Source organism: Lagopus leucura, unplaced genomic scaffold, assembly GCF_019238085.1.
Source record: "Lagopus leucura isolate 7727_CA_CO unplaced genomic scaffold, USGS_WTPT01 Super-Scaffold_100018, whole genome shotgun sequence".
Taxonomy (NCBI): domain Eukaryota; kingdom Metazoa; phylum Chordata; class Aves; order Galliformes; family Phasianidae; genus Lagopus; species Lagopus leucura.
The window spans coordinates 13,835,790-13,855,091 of record NW_024962272.1 but is presented as its reverse complement, the minus strand read 5'-3'; the positions used below and the strand labels follow the sequence as shown (position 1 = coordinate 13,855,091).

General features: G+C 40.4%; 1 protein-coding gene across 1 annotated transcript in view; it reads left to right on the top strand.

Annotated features, from left to right (window-relative positions):
- Positions 1-1,011: 1,011 nt before the first annotated feature.
- Positions 1,012-19,302, top strand: part of FANCC (FA complementation group C) — an 85,222-nt gene continuing 66,931 nt past the window's right edge. The window contains exons 1-2 of the mRNA XM_042877545.1: positions 1,012-1,073; positions 18,949-19,122. Coding sequence (XP_042733479.1) covers positions 18,958-19,122 — 165 coding nt within the window. The 5' untranslated portion in view covers positions 1,012-1,073; positions 18,949-18,957. The remainder of the gene's footprint in view (positions 1,074-18,948; positions 19,123-19,302) is intronic.

The window sequence follows — 19,302 nt, the reverse complement described above, 5'->3', positions numbered from 1 at the left end:
TCCAATGCATCACCACCCTCTATGTGAAAAACTTGCTTCTAAACCTCCTAAACCTTTCCTATCTTAATTTAAAACCATTCCTCCTTGTCCTATCACTATCCATCCTTGTAAACAGTCATTCCCCCTACTGTTTACATTCTCCCTTCAAGTATCGGAAGGCCACAATGAGGTCTCTCCGGAGCTTTCTCCTCTCCAAACTAAACAAGCCCAGTTTCCTCGACCTTTCCTCATAGGAGACATACTTCAGCCCTCTGTTCATCTTAGTGGCCCTCCTCTGGACCTGCTTCAAGAGCTCTGCGTCTTTCTTGTACTGGGAGCCCCAAGCCTGGACGCAGTACTCCAGAGCACATCTTAGTGCTCATCCTCGTGCTGAATATGAATGCTACATCACATAATGCAGCTCTTTTATGTTACTACTCAGTCTCTTTTTTAACAACTTGAGGGCATGCTGCCCTGTATATTTCTTTCAAACCCGATCTTTATTTAACCCCAAATTTCTTATCTACGGAACTTCAGTGCTCACACTATTCACACGTTTCCACACAGGCTACAAGGTCTGTTGGTGTTGACAAAACAAACAGGTTTAGCAGATTTAGCACTTAGGCTGACCAAAGAAGTCAAAATTGACCTTATTCCCTTGAGGGTCTGCAAGCTGGCACAGGCCAGGCACACCCATCTATTGAGGCCACCTCAGCATCTCTAACCCCCCTATACCAACAGCCACGGTGCCCAGTTCACTCTCAAATGCACACACAAGTTCCACACAGGTTTTAGTGCTGGTGCACCACGAGCAGTGTCTAGTGACACACAGAATAGAAATGTTTGGGCCCTCGGTCGTGAAGCACACCGCGGGCTGACGAGCCATCGTTTCAACCCGCGCAGAGCAAAGGGAAGCCCGAGCGGCATAAACCCCCGCGGAGCGTCCCAACGCACAGCCGGGCCGTTACTGCCGCACCACCCACATCGCACCACCGCCGGCTCCGCCCCCTGCGCACGCGCGCGGCCTTCACAGCCGGCTGCGCGGCGGCGGAACGCGCGAAAATTCCAAACCGGGGCCCGAACGGGACGGCGGGGTAAGCCGAGAGGAGGGGGAGGGGGCGGGGTCGGGGGGCGGGAGGGAAAGAGAGGGAAAGAGAGGGGAAGGGAAGAGAGGGAACAATGCCCTTTTCTCGCCCCTTCTCCGCCGCTCCCCCCGTCGGTGGTCGGCGGCGCCCCGCGGCGGGGAGGTGGCGCGGCTGGAGGGTCCGCGCATGCGTTTTGAGGGCTGGTGAGTGGCGGGCATCTGCCGGGCTGCGGTATCCGCTGCTGCCCTTGTCCTCCTGCTTCCCCTTGCTTGGAGGGGCTGTGGAAGTGGAGTCAAATGCAGCACACACTTCGGGGCTTAGGTACCTAACGGGCGCGCAGAGAGGGGTGCAGAGTTCGCAGCTCAGTTCCTGATCCAGCAGATGTCCAGCTTTTGTGCTGTGCAATCTGACACGGGCAGGCATCTGTTCCAGTGCAACAAGACCGGGGCAGTGTGTTTTTGTGGTGCACCTGTAGGCGTACAGTGGGGCCTATAGTATATACGTGCCAGTGCATATATACAAAATTCACCATACCTGTGAATGGCATATCTGACCTGCAGCTAAAGAATAGGGAAGGAATCAGCCATTTTGGGCTTAGGATCACCAATGTGTTTAATTAAACCACAGCTTTTACTCAGTCGTTTTCCAAGTCACTGTTTTTGTTATGGAGGAATAGTTAAGATGAGATAACAGCTCTAGTGCTATATTTGAGAGATGAATCCTACTTTAGGTAAACTCTTGTGGACATCATGTTCTAGCAACAGGTCTTTGAAATATGGAAAACATGGAGAATATGGAGAATTTGGTGATTTTTCTAGCACATAATAGCGGTCAATGATTTGGAGCCTTTTTTTTTTCTATTCAAAATCCTTGATTTTTTTTTTTTTTTTTTTTTTGTGTGTGTGTGTGTGTGTGCGTGTATGAAAGTAGAGCTTTTCTGTTACTGTCAAACTGAAGATCATTCATCTGCTTTCTCTATTGCCTTGGTTTGTTTTGTGGGTTTGTTTTTTTGTTTTTGTTTTTTGCATTCATGTCCATGTTCTCTGTCGGAGGTTAAAAAAATGTGTTGCAGAGTAACTCGCATGGTATTTCCAGCAGAATTGGAGATACTATGAAGTTATGTTGTGAGCTGATGTCAATGAAAATCTCCTTCCCGTTAAATTCTGGCATTGCTGGAAAGTCCACTTTGTTGACTAAGTTTTTTGCAGCATGCCGTGTATTTTTCCTTACTCTGTATGTTTGTTCACCACTGCCCTCTCTTGGATAGAAGCAGGCATGCTGAATGCTCATGATAATGTGTTCTCTAGTGGTTGGTTTTGTAAGGAGTGTGCAAGCTCTGCTATACCTGCCCCTCAGAGGAGATTTGTCTTGGAAAATATAGGCATTGGGAGTCTGAAACAGACACTGACGTCTGTATTTTTTTCTTACAGTCAAGATTTAATGATCGTTTCTGTGCTTTTTTAGTTTCCTATGGAAACTAGGGTCTACGTGGTTTGACATCTTCCTACCTTTAGCTACTAAAAATTGAATGCATCAGCCAGTTTTAGGCAAGTTTAAAAGCAGGACAGAAGCCTTCAAAGCGATTCTTTTCTTACGCATTTATTAGAAATTGCGTATAGAGTGAAACAGTTTGTGATAGGTGGAACTCTGTTGTTCAACTTTTTGTTTGGCACTAGTTCTCTGATCTAGTGATCCCATACATACGGATGAGCTGGCCTCTCTGTATGCTAAGTTAACTATAGGATGCTGTCTCTCCAGGGTAGAAGTGTCAGAAGGGACAGTATGAGCTTGGTTTTTTTGAGACTGATGTTACCAGCAGTTAAGCAAAGTTACCCACTTGAAAGTGGCCAGTTGTCTTCCTCAAAATGAAGTGACCTTGTGTGCTCAGTACTCTTGAGCCACCATCTCTTAAGCCATCTGCTGAACCAGTTTTCTTTCTTTTTCCCTAAAACGTATGTTACAGTAAGTTGACTTACAGTTGTGAAGGTGCTGTTTTTGATCAAGAATTATTCTAAAAGCTGGGTGAAGAATCTTGTAATGGATGAAACAACCGTTCCCTGAAATAATTAGAAAATTTTACAGTCCTTCTATTTACATGGAGACGTTTCAGACATTTTCAGGAAAATGGATATATTGCACAAAATAAAAAGTCTCTGGTTTGTAAGACTTTTTTTTTTTTTTTTTTTTTTTTTTTTTTAATGTGTACAACATGCTTTATAACAAACTGGTCAGAAAAAATAGGTAAAAAATAAGGCAGGCTGAGAGAAACTTACGTGTGTAAACAGCAGAGTAGCTGCTGTAACTAATGTAAAATCTTTAATTAAACAACTTTCACCCAAGTATGTATTCTCATATCTGTTTTTCTGGTTAATATTATTGTGAATAACTACTGTCATTATTGATGTTGCTAAAATGGTAACATTCATTAAGAAGTATTTTCTTTTATGTAGCATTGGAATTAAAAAAAAAACCCTTTCTGTCTTGAAACTTAGTGGCAAATTCCACCAATTTCTGAGAGTGGTTTAGGACCAAATAGTGAAAGTATTTTTAAAATTATAGGAATTTGGAATGTATACTATTTGGATACCATTTGGAATGTATACTGTTCTCTTTTTATATATAATGTATACTATTCTCTCTATATATTCTGTATTTGGAATGTAACTATTCTCTGTAACAGTATGTTATTCTGTCCCAATAACTTTATGGCTATTTTGAAAGTATTTAAAACTTAGTAAGACTAATCATAGATGTAGTTAATAAGATGATTAATCAGTGCTGGACTTCTACTTATTTGTGCATTTTAGTATAGACATGGTGATTTTTAGGTGGCTATGACAACTAGTATACAGTAATCATTATTTATATCTGTGATGCAAAAATACTCATGAGCATTATAATCACAAATTAAAAAAATCTATATTAATGTAATATTTATAACTTGAATCTTCTGAATGCTAGAATTTGAATGAGAGTCTTTTTAACTTCCTTGAAGGGGTCTTTTATCTGCAACGGTAAGAAATGATTATCAGATTTACCCTATTTGCAAGACGTTTCTGTTAAATTTTTAAGCTGTCAATCTGTGGTTGCAGATTTATGACCTTTGACTTGTGTGTGTATATGTTGTTGGTTTTGGGTGCATTTTTAACTTCTAATAGAAATTCTGCAGATAAGTAATGCCCTGAGTTATAGTTATATAAACTTATTAGTCATTAATTATATAGATGCTATTGGTCACAATTTAAAGACTCGCTCAGATATAATCTGCACTGCATCAATTATGATAATCTGAGAATGTAAAAGTCCACTGAGGATTTTGTGATTCTTTCAGGAGTAAATTTTTTGTATTTGGAAAGCAAGAAAATTGGATGTTTCTAAATGTGCTGTTTTAGTTTGTTTAAAACATAACAAAAAAAAAAAAAGAAAAAGAAAAAAAGAAAAGTAATATGCAGTTTGAAAGTTGGAAATTAGAGCGCTACGAACAGGCTTCTGTATAAGCAGAGTAGGAAAAAGCCCTGGGAAACCAAACAACTTCTTTATTGTCGTATGTAAGATGCGTTAGAAATGGAAATAGCACTCCAGGCATCTGAATCCTGGAGCCAAACTACAGGATTGACCTTTTTCCCTGCTGCTAGATTTCCTAGATATGATAAATATGTAAAACTAGATTAACTCTGTGATAGTATTGAAATATTCCATGCAATTGCTGTAATGGAAGTATCTTGATACACAACTAAATCAATATACGTGGGTGTCCAAGGAGGACTGGCCAGGAGTTGTACCACTATGTAATGCTGTTTTCATATGTTATGCCTTAAAATTAGTCATCTACCATCATGTGACCCAAACTGATAAGGAACTCTCCTCTCATGTAGTACCAAAACTATACAGCTTTGAGTTCTTCCCATGGGTGGCATTGTTAGATTGCAACTGCTCTTACAAACAGATGAGACAAAAAATCCTACTGGTAAGTCACAGGATTCACTATTAGCACAATAAAAAGCACACAGGCACAGAATATGCAGGAATAATTGACTTAAGAATTCCTCAGATGAATGCCTTGTGGGTTTTGATGTCAGTGCTGTGTCTCCAGTCTAGCTGCCTGCACAGTCAATTGTTCCTGTAGTTCAAATTTGACTGAGTGAATCACTGAAAGCCTTTGCTCTCTATGTTTCTGAGGAACTTATCTCTTCTTATTTGCAAAGAATGAATGGGCTGATTTAATGCCTGTGAATAGCATGAAACCTTGTCAATGGACTCAAGGGACAAACGTCTGTGGGAGTGTGTTAAAATAATGTACAACAAAAAGGTGTAAATGTTGATGTGGGTGTCATGAAGTTATTTTTTTATTCTTCTGAAGAATACATTTTTCTTTTTCTGTCAGGTGTACTTAGTGCCATAAATACATCTTTATTCAGAAGATTTTTTTTTTTTTTTAATTTTTTTTACTCTGAGGCCATTTCTGGGTGTGGATAACTGAGGAAAGGGGACAGAAGTGTCTGACTGGCAAGTTTTTCTGAGCTCTGAAAGAATCGTTCTTTCATTTGCAGACTTGGTCATACTGTGTATGAACCATGTGAATGCTTTTCTGTGAATGCTTTTCTCAGAATTAATGTGGCCTCAACTGATGTTAGAATAAACATGTATATTTTTACTTACACTTACCACACTGATTCCATACAAAATAGAGTATGTGTCATAAAGTCTGAAAAGAAAATACTTTCCATGTTTGTTGTGTGGTCGTTTTCTTTTGGGCATAATATTGCCCTTCACCACTGCAACTGTTGTGCTGCGTTATTATTCTATGTTTGAAAACCTTAAGTTGAATAGTAGCCTATACTTGAAAAAATCGTTGACAAATAGGTATGGTTAGTGGATTAGAAAGTATGAGGCTTGTATCTTTTGCTTCCTGTCATTTGTTTTCTTAGTGACTTTGGACAAGTTGTTTGCTGTTTGTGCCTCTGTTTCCTTGCAATTAGCATGGTTATCTAAAAATACTTTAACACTGTAGAGTTGAAGTTTCAGTTAAAGGCACCTTCTTCATTACTACATACTACTTACTACTGTAAATATTGGAGGTTCTTTTTTCAATAAGCTTTGGAAGAGGAATAATTCACTTTGTGGAAGCAAGTCAATTTTATAGACTGCACAATTAGCATTGTGTATCATTACCATAAGCAATGTTTTATTGATGTTCAAATACTTGTGCTTAAGAGTTTGGACCATGTCTCTCGTCTTCTCAGATTTTTGTGTAAGTCAGGGATAAAACGTGGATTTAACAAAGTTACCTAGCTATTAAAGAAACATAATTGTTGCAACTTAATAGGCTTTGGTCATTCTCCTCTATGTCTAGATAGATTGCTCTAACCCCCCCTTTTTTTTGGTTTGATTTTGTTAATGGTGAAACAAAGATGAAACATGCTACCAATTTGCAGAATCTTGTGCATAGTCCACTTGCAGGAAAATGACTTTATGTCAAGAGCTTTTTTAGGCTTTATTTCTCTAGTAATTGTAATGTGTACAGGTAGAAATTAATTCTGTTCCTTGATATCCTAGAGTGAAGGAATGCGTTGTTCTCTGTTCCATTACAGAGACTAATATTCTGATTTGCTGTGTACAATTTACTCTATTATTTTCTACTTATGGTTGGAAAGAAGAAGATAACTGAATTTTTGTTTTTGGCAAAAACTTAAGTTTTGAAACCTATAAAATGCAAAAAATTTTCGAAGGACTGGTGTGCATATTCCCCCTCTGTGCTGGTGGTAGAGTATTGGAACTCTGGAATAGAAAAATGATGTATATTCCATGATGAGAATGAATTCATCTCTAGCTAAGGCTTTTTTTGCAGAGGAATTACATTTCAAGGAAATAATTTTCTCTGAATTGCACTTGAGCAATATAAAATTAAATGTTAATTGGGGAGGAGCTTCATTAATGGAGAATGGATGATTATTTGTATGTTCAGATAAGATTTCGTTCTGTAGAGAAAAGGATAGCAAAAGCCTTTTATACTTCTCAGTTTACAGTAAAAATGCATAACTGTGGATTTAAGCAGGAGAAGACAGTGAGAACAGCATGTAAATGTTTAGATGAAAAAGTACAATTTGTATTTGGCACAAAAATGACTCAGTGTGTGTTATTACAGTTCATTCACATTTCTGCATTGGCTTACGTAAAGATATGTGAGAGGATACTATTGGTCAGAAGAAGATAATGAAAACTTAAGCCAAAGTTACTATCCCATAATCCATGAGATATGGAATGATGCATTAGCTGGAAAATTGGGTTTAAGAGAAATGATGCAAATGGTAAATATCATCATATAGGGATTTGTCATTATTGCAAATATTGGTCTATTTTAGCTGATATTGCCAACTTGGTGAACTTTTCTTATGTGGATAATAGCAATGCTATCAGTGTACCAATTGAAATTGAGGCTCCATTGATATCGGGTAAAAAAAATAAAATTGATTGCTGCTGTAAACAGAATGAGAATTGCTTTCCTTATCATCTAACCTCTAAAAAAGTTGTAATATGTATGGTGTTTAGAATATTGATGTCATAAGCGTACATACAATTGATTTGTGATGTCACTAGCCATAGTGACGGTAAAGTGGCGTAAGGAATGCTTAAACTTCTTGCGAAAAGGGATAAAACAGATTACTTCCGTGTTCACAGATATTCTTCACAGATACTCAGTTCTACCTGCAATTCATAAGCTGAACCAGACATTCTGCATCTCTAAAATTGCATTTATTCTTTGTCTGCATTTTCTTTTTCTGTTTTCTTTTTTTCTGTTTCTAGTTTGGCTTTTGTTTTGGAGGATATATTGCTCTGCTTAATACCAGTATGCACCAGTTAAATCTGGTTTGCTTTATTGCCTTGAAACAAATTACGACTTTGTACATGAATCTAATTCCCTGCTTTGAGATATGGACAGTTTTATCTGAGCCTTACTGGATTTTGCTGTAACACTGGAATTCTATTATATTAGCACCTCATACTGGTCTGTACTTTAATTGTTTGCAGAAGAGCTTTGTCAGAGATTTGTTTTCTTCTGTTGCATGTAACTTTTTCTATTAAATACTTGCCATGTTGGACTCTTAATACTTCTGTTGCTGCTCTTTTTCTTTTTTCTGTTTTCTTTCCTTTTTTTTTTTTTTTCTTTTTTTTTTTTCCCCCTAGAGGAATCTTCCACTGGCTTGTTAACAGACTTTGTATTCATTTCAGGTCTTATGATATAGTAATCTGCTTTGTGGGCTAGTGGTTGCATCTTTTGAGTGTAGAACTAGTAATTAATAGCCTTGTACTGTTAAGATTCATTATGGAAAAAAGATTCAGTATCTGAAAATTCCGCAATATCACTCCTAAATGTCTTTTGCATCTTTTACTGTTCCCTAGGGTTAAAGTTGTATAGATATTCTGGGATATTATTTCTGTCTTATTCTTTGTTTATTCTTTATTCTTAGGTACCTCACATGGGAAAGATCAGAAAGAAGATCTGCTGTTCTAAGACAAGCCTGCCATTAGAATCAGAAAGTTTTAAAATTAATTTTTGTGTTATTACTGTTAAAAAGGAAGGTTTATAAATAGTATTTTTTTGGTACTGAATGTCACAGCCTGGTGAACAAGGAGGATAGGCCTATGATCATATAGCCATTTAGCAGGGCAGAAAGTGGGAGATGTAGTGTTTTCCAAGCCTTATAAAATGGAAGTTTTGTGTGAATCCCAGCAATGCAGTGTGTGCTTCCCCAGGATGTCAGGTCTTTTCCAGTCCTGCAGAGTAAAGTAACACAACTGGAAATACTATGCAGTTTTTAATGTTAATCAGAGTAAACCTATATGGGAGGTATATGTATACACATAATGTTCATGAAAGCAATCCTGTCAATAGCCATAGTCGCTTCAATGTGAGAACTGAACTCTTTTCCCAGTGAGACCTGACAATGTAATTTAGAAAGTAGGTGTGACAACTATTAAAGTAGCAATACTAATTATCAGAGTAAATAGAGGAAACAGATGCAGAGATGTGGAATACTAACTACCTACTCTAAGAGATGAGTCATTTCATCACCATTTACATCAGCACACCATCCTTAATCCAAGTGGAAATTGTTCAATAGATTATTCTTGATTGGTAGACTGCCAGTGAGTGTATGTTAGTCTTAGCACCAAGATATAAGCCGGTCTGTAAATCTGTTTTTTCAACAAAAAACACTGATGACAGGAAAATAGTAGTATGTATATTTAATCTGTATGTAGTTTTTATTCAAGTTGAGTCTTTCTGAAGTTTCTAAAAAATATTATAAATTTTTTTATCAGCTGCTACATTTTCTTTTCTTTTTATACAAGCCTGTATCATCTGGTAGGAATTAAGTTAGTGATTTGTTTGCCGCTGCCTTTAAAACTTAGAATAACTGAGTTAATAGTCTTCTCTATATTAATATATCAACCATGCTATATTATAATGCAATTAAGGGTGATTAACTAATGAATCAGAGTCATGCTATCTTTTGATTGTAAAATATATCCAAGTGTTTATCAATCTCCTGATATCTGTTAGAGAAATAAGCATGGATAAGAAGACTTTTGAACTTCTTAAAGTGTTAACAACCCTAAAAAATCATTTGGAATGTGGACTGTCTGTATAAATTCTGTTAGCTCTGCGGTGAACAGTTCTGTCTTAAGACTTTCAGCCCTGATGTGATATAAATAGCTTAGCTTTTTTTTTTTTTTTTTTTTAATTCACAAGCTTGGGTTGTTGATGTTTATGAGTTGAGAGAGGAGATAAAATAATGGTAAGTGAAGTGTTCTTTGAAGTGTGGAGCTACTTATCACCAATTCATAACAAAGTACATAAATGAGAGCTTTATATCTTGAATATAACTTTTCATCACAGTTATTTGAAAGCCTTCTAATTGAAATGCTTTTATTTATTTAAAAATAATAACTGAATTTTCAAGATTGAAGACCACCTAAGTAATAAAAGTTTAGCAGCAATTTTTGTTCGTCCATCAGAGATGAAAAAGGACACTGAAAGCTATGGAAGTTTTTTTCATGAAATTTTCTATTTTGTGATAGACAAATTCTTTCTGAGGAGCTATAATGATTCAGCGACTGCTGATTTTCTTAATGTTTATTGTAGTTTATTCCTGAGTTTTAAGATTTGAACTTGTGAAGAAGCTGCTCTGCTTTCATGCGATTTTTTTGTCTTGTTTGGTGTCATTCTGAAAGATTCTATTTGTACAGTTCCAGAGAACTAGTCTTTACTCTTGCTACCTTGCAAGCTGGATATACAAATATGACTTTGTTTTCAGACTCTACATATGGAGATGATTGTGGAGAAGTTTTCTGTGAAACTTTGTTGGGAGTCTCATCTACTTTTGCTGATAGTTCTTTTACTCAGCTTTGATGAATGGTATTGAATTAGTCTCTCATAGAAGTCTGTCTGAATGTGTATGTCTCCCCTGTACTTAGGACTCCTCATTTGATACAGTTCTCCAGGTGAGGCTTCACCAGCACAGAATCAGTCCCCTTGACCTGCTGGCCACGCTTCTTTGGGTGCAGCCCAGGATACAATTGGCTTTCTGGCCTGTGAGGGCACATTGCTAACTCATGTCCAGCTCACCATCCACCAGTACCCCCACGTCTTTTTCAACAGGGCTGTGCTCAATCCTTTCCTCCCCCAGCTTGTATTGATAGTGAAGATTGGCTGGAACTAGGTGCAAGATCTTTGTTGAACCTTGTGGGATACAGTAGACCTGGGCCCACTGCTCAAGCCTATCTGTGTCCATCTAGATGGCATACTGTCCATCTGCTGTGTTGACTACACCCCACAGCTTGGGGTCATCAGCAAATTTGCTAAGAGTGCACTCAACCCCACTGTCAGTGTTGTGGATGAAGATATTAAAAGAGTATTGATCTCAACACTGACCCCTATGGGAAACTACTCATCACTGATCTCTGTCCAGACATTGAGCCATTGACCACTGCTTTCTGGACTCAGTCCTGCAGCCAGTTCTTTGTCCATTGAACAGTCCACCCATCAAATCTGTATCTTTCTGATCTGGAGAGAAGGATGTTGTGGGATGCTGTCAGAGGCCTTACTGAAGTCCAGATAGATAACATCAGTGGCTCTTCCGTTGTCCACTGATGGAGTAGCACCATCATAAAAGGCCTTTGAGTTGGTCAGACATGATTTGCCTTTTGGTGAAGCCATGAACATTCTCATGTATCATCTCCTGTATCTTCTGTATGCTTTAGCGTAGCTTCCTGGAGGATCTGCTCCATGATTTTCTCTGACACAGAGCTGAGACTGATAAGATGGTAGTTCCTGGGGTCATCCTTCATACCCTTCTTAAAAATTGTTGTGATGTTGCCTTTTTTCCAGTCACCAAGGAATGATTTGATTGCCGTGACTTTTCAAATATCGTACCGAATGGCTTGGCAACTACATCAGCTAATTCCCTCAGGACCCTGGGATGCATCTCATTAGGACCTATAGACCTGTGGATGTTCAGGTTCCTCAGGTGGTCACAAACCTGATCTTCATTTAGAGTGGGAGGAATGTTGCTTTCCCAGTCACCTCTTAACAAACCAAACATTTGAGGGTTGTGTGGCAAGCAGTTATCAGAGAAGACAAAAAAGTTGTTAAATATCTAAGCCTTTTGCTTGTCTCTTGTTACCAGCTTGCCTATGTCACACATAGGCACACTGTGGTGGGTATGACCTGCTGGACTTTCCTTTTCTGGTTGTGGTACCTGTAGAAGCCTTTCTATTTCTTCCTGGCATCCCTTGCCAAGTTTTAATTCAAACTGGCCCTTTGTTTTCCTGACCCTGTCCCTTCACAGCCTCACAGCTTCCTTATAGACCTCGTGTGGTACCTGCCCCTTTTTCCACTTCCTGTGCATTTTCTTCTTGCTCTTCAGTTTGATTAGCATGTCCTGGTTCAGCCATGCCAGTCTCTGCCTTCTTGCTACACCTGGAGGTGCTGAGTTCTTGCATTCTGAGAAAAGCTTCCTTAAAGATCTGCCAGCTCTGCTCTGATCTCTTGCCCATGAGGACAGTTTCCTAGGATGTTTTGTTGACTAACTCCATGAAGAGCTTTCCTGAAATTTAGCATCCCAGTTTTACTCTTTGCCTACCTCATATCCCTCTGGAGCATGAACTCAACCACAGCATAGCCACTACAGCACAAGCAGCCCCCAATCCTGATGTCACCAATCAGTTTACTTGCATTGGTAAGCAACTGGTCCAGTACTGCATTTACCCTGGTGGGGCCTTCTACTACTTGACTCAGGAGGTTATCCTCAATGCATTCCAGGAAACTCTTGGATTGCCTACAGCTTGCCATGCTACTTTTCCATCAGATGTCTGGGTGGTTGAAGTCCCTCACCAGGATGAACACTTCTAATTGCCACACTTCCTGTAGCTGGAGGTGGAAGGCCTCATCAACAGCCTCTTCTTGATTTGGTAACCTGTAGTAGACACTGATCAGAAGGCTCCCTTTGCTGCCTTGGCCTCAAAAGGCAGCAGGTCATTCAAGGCCCCTGCTAGCACCCTGTCCCTCTAATATAGCTATGCCTTTTCACATCTTATAGGAAGGTTCACTATCCCCTCTGTCCCATTGCAGACCTAGTTTAAAGCTCTCCAAATGAGCCCTGGTAGCTCTTCCCCAAGGACCCTTTTCCCACTTTGAGAAAGGCGAACCATCCGGTGGCTGTAAACCTACTGCCGTATAGGCCATTTGGTTGTCAAAAAAACCCTGAAGTTCTGGTGACAGCACCAGCCCCAAAGTCAGGTATTTAAAGATAAGATCCTTTGGTTTGTTTCCAAGTCCTTACCCAATGCAGGAGACAGAGGAAAAAAGATATGTGCATTCAGTTCCTTCAGCTGTCCTACCCAGGCCCTGAAATCCCTTTTGATAGCCGTTGGCCCACATGTAGCTGCTTCATCTCTCCACATATGGAAAAGCACGAAGGGGCTGTGGCTTGATGGCTGTACCACGCTGAGTACTGTTCCTGGTGACATCCCTCACCTGAGTTCCAGGAAGACAGACTTCTGTATGAGGAGGGTCTGCTTGGCATGTTGAATGATAAGTTCCCTGTAGGGAGGATCACATACAACTAATACCCGTCTCTTCTTTTTCAGTGACGTTAACTTGTTTTTTGTGGTTTGGTTTTGTTAGTTTGTCTATACTGAGTGGGCTGTCATCACCCACAATCTGGCCTTTCACATCTGGCCTTTACCATCCAGGGCCTCACAGTTGTTGTAGAGAGACATGTGTGCATGGTGTTGACAGGGAGGGGTTTTGTTTGCAGCTGCAGATGCAGACTTGCCTCCATCTTCACCTTTCCTTTGTATTCTTGCCCTCCAGCCTCAGGCTTTTTTCCTTCAACCTAATGTGATACATCAGGGTTCTGTGTTTTGAAATTACCTGTCTGTGCACAAGTGAATTGCCGTTTCCCTGCTCCTTCTGTTCGTTCCCCCCGCACCCCCCTCCCATCACTTTTTAATCTGTTTCATCCTGTCGCCTCACCACAAGGCAGAGCGCACAGTCTGCCTGCTGGCGCCTCACGCAGCTGTTAACACTGCACCACGATGCCAGTGAAAGAGTAGTGCACACTACACAGCCGGAGGTCTGGACAACTACATCGTTGCCTCTGAATTCAGTCAGGGCTGCAACATCCTTCCTGACAGGGGCAGATACCATAGCTCTCCTTCGGGTGGATACCATGATTAAGTCTCAGTCTTTGGGGGGGTGTTAATCCTGCACTTAGAGTGGGACGACCTTGTACTTTGCTTTTTGGGTAATAATTTCTTGATGAATGTATCTCTCTAGCGTGTAGGGTACTTGCCCTCCGTGCTCTCCTGCCCTGCGCGAATTGCCCGTGCAAACTGCCGCGCCGCGCTGTTCGGACGCGCCACGCCCGTCCTGTTCGCGCCGCTCTCGAGTGGCAGGTTTTGTACTCGGGGGTGTTCGGCCGCTGTCATCCCCGGCTCCGCCTGCACCGTGTCACTGCTGCCGCACGCCAAGGGCTGCTCGCTCCCTTCATAACGGCTTTTTCTGCGGATTTACCTTTCTTTTCCATTCCGATTGGATATAAGGAGGAAGTTTTTTACAAAGAGATGCACCATCTTCTGGATCAGGTTGTCCAGAGAGATGGTAGATGTCTTGTCCTTGGAAGCATTCAAGGCTGGGCTGAACCAGGCTCTGAGCAACCTGACCTAGCTGTAGGTGTCCCCGTTCATAGCAGGGGAGTTGGACTAAATAGCCTTTAAAAGCCCATTCCAACTTAAAAGTTTTTTATGATTCTATGATATCTTAAGATCATTTACAATAAATCCAGCTTCTGAATTTCTCATATTCTAGAGAAAATAGTTCAAAATAAAAATAGAAGAGTGCCAGATCTAGATTTTTTTGTAACTGATATAGGAATCCCATCTAATTGAAAGGAGAGGAAAGGAGATAGAAAAAGACCATGGGAATATATCTGACAGTATCTGATAGACAACACATACCTGTAGCCCTTTTAGTTTATTTTATACTTAAGTGTATATGTTTAAGTACATGTAATTAACTAGCAATTTTTTTATTTTTGTTATTGATAAGCTGTATGTCTCATAGCATTTTTTGAGATGAAGCCTGTGTGTTTGATTTGGTCTGTCATGTTTCCTGTTTAATTGTGTTTATACATTCAGTATATTTACAGTATTTATTTACTGAATGCTTTCCCACAGTATTGAGTTGAAGACAAGCATAAGTACTGTTAACAGAATTGTTCTCTTTGGGACCGGACACCATAAACAATTGAGAAAATCATTAAATCACAGAATCACCCGGGTTGGAAGGGACCTCAAGGATCATGTAGTTCCAACCCCCCTGCCTAGCAGGGCCACCAAACATACACATTTAGATCAGGTTGCCCAGGACCCCGTCCAACCTGGCCTTGAACACGTCCAAGGACGGGGCATCCACAACCTCCCTGGGTAGCCCGTTCCAGGGCCTAACCACTCTCCTTGTAAAGAACTTCCCCCTAACATCCAACCTAAATCTTCCCTCCTTCAACTTGGATCCATTTCCCCTAAGTCCTGCTATTGTCAGCCCTTTTGAAGAGTTTACTCCCCTCCTGGGTGTAGGTTCCCTTTAGGTGCTGAAATGCTGCAATGAGGTCACCCCGCAGCCTTCTCTTCTCCAGACTGAACAAGCCCAGCTCCCTCAGCCTGTCCTCATATGGGAGATGCTCCAGTCCCCTGATCATCTTTGTGGCTCTCCTCTGGACGCTCTCCAGCAGCTCTCTCTCTTTCTTGTACTGGGGGTCTCCAGACCTGGACACAGTACTCAAGATGGGGCCTCACAAGAGCTGAGTAGAGAGGGACAATCACCTCCCTGTTCCTTCTGGCCACCTCTCTTCTGATGGAGCCTAGGGATACCATTTGCTTTTTGCGCTGCAAGAGCACACTGTTGGCTCATGTTAAGTTTTTCATCTATCAAGACCCGCTCTCAAGGACCACTCCTTCCAGTCTGTATGGATGCCTGGGGTTTGTCTGGCCCAAGTGCAAAACTTTGCACTTTGCCGTGTTGAGCCTCATCAGGTTCACCCAGGCTCACCTTTCCAACCTGTTGAGATCCCTCTGAATGCCATCCCTTCCTTCTGCTGCGTCAACCCCACCACTCAGCTTGGTGTCGTCACCAAACTTGCTGAGGGTGCACTCGATTCCATCATCGATGTCATTGATAAAGATGTTAAAGAGCACCGGTCCCAAGACAGATGCCTGGGGGACGCCACTTGTTACCAGCCTCCCCCTGGACACAGGGCCATTGACCACCACCCTCTGTCTGTGGCCTTTCAACCAATTTCTTATCCATCGAGTGACCCACCCATCAAATCCACATCTCTCCAATTTGGAGATAAGGAAGGAGTTGGCGTCTATGTCAGAGGCCTTGCTCAAGTCCAGGAAAGTGACATTGGTCGACTTCCCCTTGTCCACCAATGCCATCACTCCATTGTAGAAGGCCACCAGATTGGTCAAGCATGACCTTCCCCTGGTGAAGCCGTGCTGGCTGTCTTGGATCACACACTCATTCCCCATGTAATCAAGCATGTTGTCCAGGAGGATCTGTTCCATGATCTTCCCAGGCACGGAGGTGAGACTCACTGGCCTGTAGTTCCCCGGGTCCTCCCTGCTCCTCTTCTTGTATATGGGAGTGACGTGACCCTTACTCCAGTCATCCAAGACCTCACCTGACAGCCACAACTTTTCAAATATGATGGAGAGCGGCTCGGCAACCACCTCAGCCAGCTCCTTCAGGTTCCTTCAGGTTAAATCATTGTACTATAACTAGAATGAGCACTTGTGATAAATTGCTTATGCAATTTAGACAAAAAGAAATTTGCAAAAAAATGTTGTGATGCTGCAAAATGGGCTGAGGTTTCAGACTTCTGGGAAGAGGCTGTTCTTACCAGTCACAGATGCCCCGCTTTGCATCCTGGTATAGTACTTGCATGTGTCTGGTATAGGAGATAGGCTTGTTTGATTTTCTTACCTTGGTTCTCTGTTAATACCTACTCATCTCTTGTGGACGGCCCCAGAATGCTAGTGTCTGTGGTATTATTTTTTGCTTACAACACTTTCAGCAGTCATTTTGTTAGAAAACTTTTTCAGTTATTCAAGAGCATTCATCTAATATGGGATCACCAAACAGGTTCACTAGTTTACTCAAACTTGTAAGTTCAGCTTCTGGCTGTAAATCAGTTCTTAAAGTTTTCATTATACCCTCGTGATTTTAGAAAGTTTGCAGCTGGATGTTTGACTTCATGTAACAAGAGCTACTGTGAAAGCATGTAGGCTATTTTTAATGCTTACTAAATAGTAAGGTTTGAGAGAATTCTGAGGAGATGTTTTGGACCTGTGCAAACTGAGAACATAATAATGAAATAGTATGAGCTCTGCTGACGTTGCCTTGAATGTGCTTAAGTCAAATATACACTGAACTACTGTTATGGTTTTATGCTTTTTGTTACTGGTATTCCAGTAACAAAACTGGAAAAACATCATGACATCACGTAGTAGCAATGGGAAGGGAAGAGTTAATACTTCAGTTCTGTGAACTGTCAATATGTCTGGGTATCTGGTTCTCAGAAGAGAAGAACAACTACATCTCCGAGAAGACTTTCAATGTTCCATTTCCATTTTCCACTGAGAAAGATAAAACTGCTCATAAGACTGTCCCTTCTCTTACTGCTCATCTTAGCAGTATGTGTTCCCTAGCTGTCTTGCCTTCAGCATTAGAGTAAGGCCTTTGGTTTTGGAAACTCTCTCTCATTTTCTTGGTTTATTAGTTTCAATCCCGATGAACTTGTATTTCTGCTATTATAATGTGAAAATTAACTTACCTCCTCAGGTCATTGTCACTGTTTCTTTTTTCCCTCATTTATTATTACTGCTTTCCCTTTTTGTTTCTCCTCCCCCCATGCTCCCCTCCACTCCTTTTTTTCAGGCCAGTGGGCCTGTAGGTCTGCTATTCCCCTGTCACAGATGCAGGTGTCATGGAGTTATCTCTAGATCTAACTACCTGGCAAGCCAACAGCTTTGCTTTCCCACCCCCACCTCCCCTCAACCCCCTCCACCCCCCATGGAAAGTATTCAGTCAAGTAATAGGTGACATTCATTTTAGGATATATACTTATTACTGTTAGAAACTAAATGAGTTTATTAATAAATTAATGGTCTTCATTTTCTTATCTGGCATGGAATAGCATGATATTTAAGTTGTGATTATGAAAAGTTAGCTGTATAAAACTGTATTTGCAGGGCTGCTGCTGCTAAGGTTTATTTTCTGGTTCGTAGCTTTGTGTCTGTAAGTTATAAAATAAATATTCACTGATTTCCATTGCTTCTGTGAGTATCTGAATTTGTCTCCAAATAGTCAACAGTTCATTTCTGAGAGCAGCCATCACATGTGTATTAAATGAAAATTGTTCTTACAATCTTGATATTGGGGCCAATGATTGAATATCTGCAAGAGTTCAGTTACTCTTCTGGCATATGTATTGTTTCTTCTTAAAGATGTATAAAGGCTGGTGTAGCATGTGCTGCTCTATTTTCTCTTTTGCTGAGGAAAAATATTGTTAAATAGAAAAAAAAAAAATACTTGTGTCTTTTACTGGGGAAATTTAGTTAGATTTTAATATTTTGGTTTGACAATAATTCCCTTTGTTCCAAGATCCAGTTTTTGCATTGAACTGTGCAACTAGATATAGATTATAGCTTTTGTTCAAAGGTTGGATGTGGTTGTTTTTTATCCTTCTTTGTATAACAATAAAAAAATCAGATTGAAAGTACTGAATTTATTGATTTCTTTTAAGGAGAATGCTCTTTTTGCACTTTAATGAACAGATGCAGAACTTAAAACAAGCAAAGCCTCACTACCACCACGCCCGGTGGTACCACCTTGGCCCTTTTGTTTTGATTAAATTTTTTTTAGTGTTTTCATTTGTCTTGAAATTGACATCCTTAGTTTTTCTCTCATGAAAAGCGTTCAGAATAAATATCTACTCACTTTATTATAGTATTGTTTGAGTGAAATATTGGTAAAGATAAATTCAGATATTAAAAGCTTGAGACACAGATGGTATATTCTAAGATAATTTACTTATCACTGTGCCAGTGTTGCTACTTTGTCTCAATGGGGTGATTATTTTACCCTACTCCTGTTAGAAAGAAAATCAGCACCCTTAAGAGATATTGTGATTCCATTCCATTTGAACACGATGTTAGCAGAAATCCTTCTTCCCATTCATGGTCTCAAGCCAGTGTTCAATTATGCCTGATTTGGAGTTGTAATTTTTTTTCTTTATTCTTTTTTTTTTTTTTTTTTAAGCATCGTGAAATGGCCCAGGACACTACAGTGCCTAAATTGAATTTCAAATTTTGGTTGGATAAAGCTATTGAGTGGGGTCAGGCCCACACTTTGGAATCCCAGAAAGATGTCTGTCTTCATTTGCCCCAGTTGCAGGAGTTTCTGCTTCAGACTTACGAAACTCTCAAACAAATGGTAAGTGACTTTAAAAGGAAGAATGACCTCTTTTGTAGGCAGCCCAAGAAAAAAATCTGCCATGTTTGGACAAAAAAGGAATCAAAGAGGCTTCTGTTTCTGGCCTGAGGTATCACTGGATCAGAGAAACAAACTGGGGAAACAGTCCCAGGTAACGTAAATAGGAACGCACTTACGGTT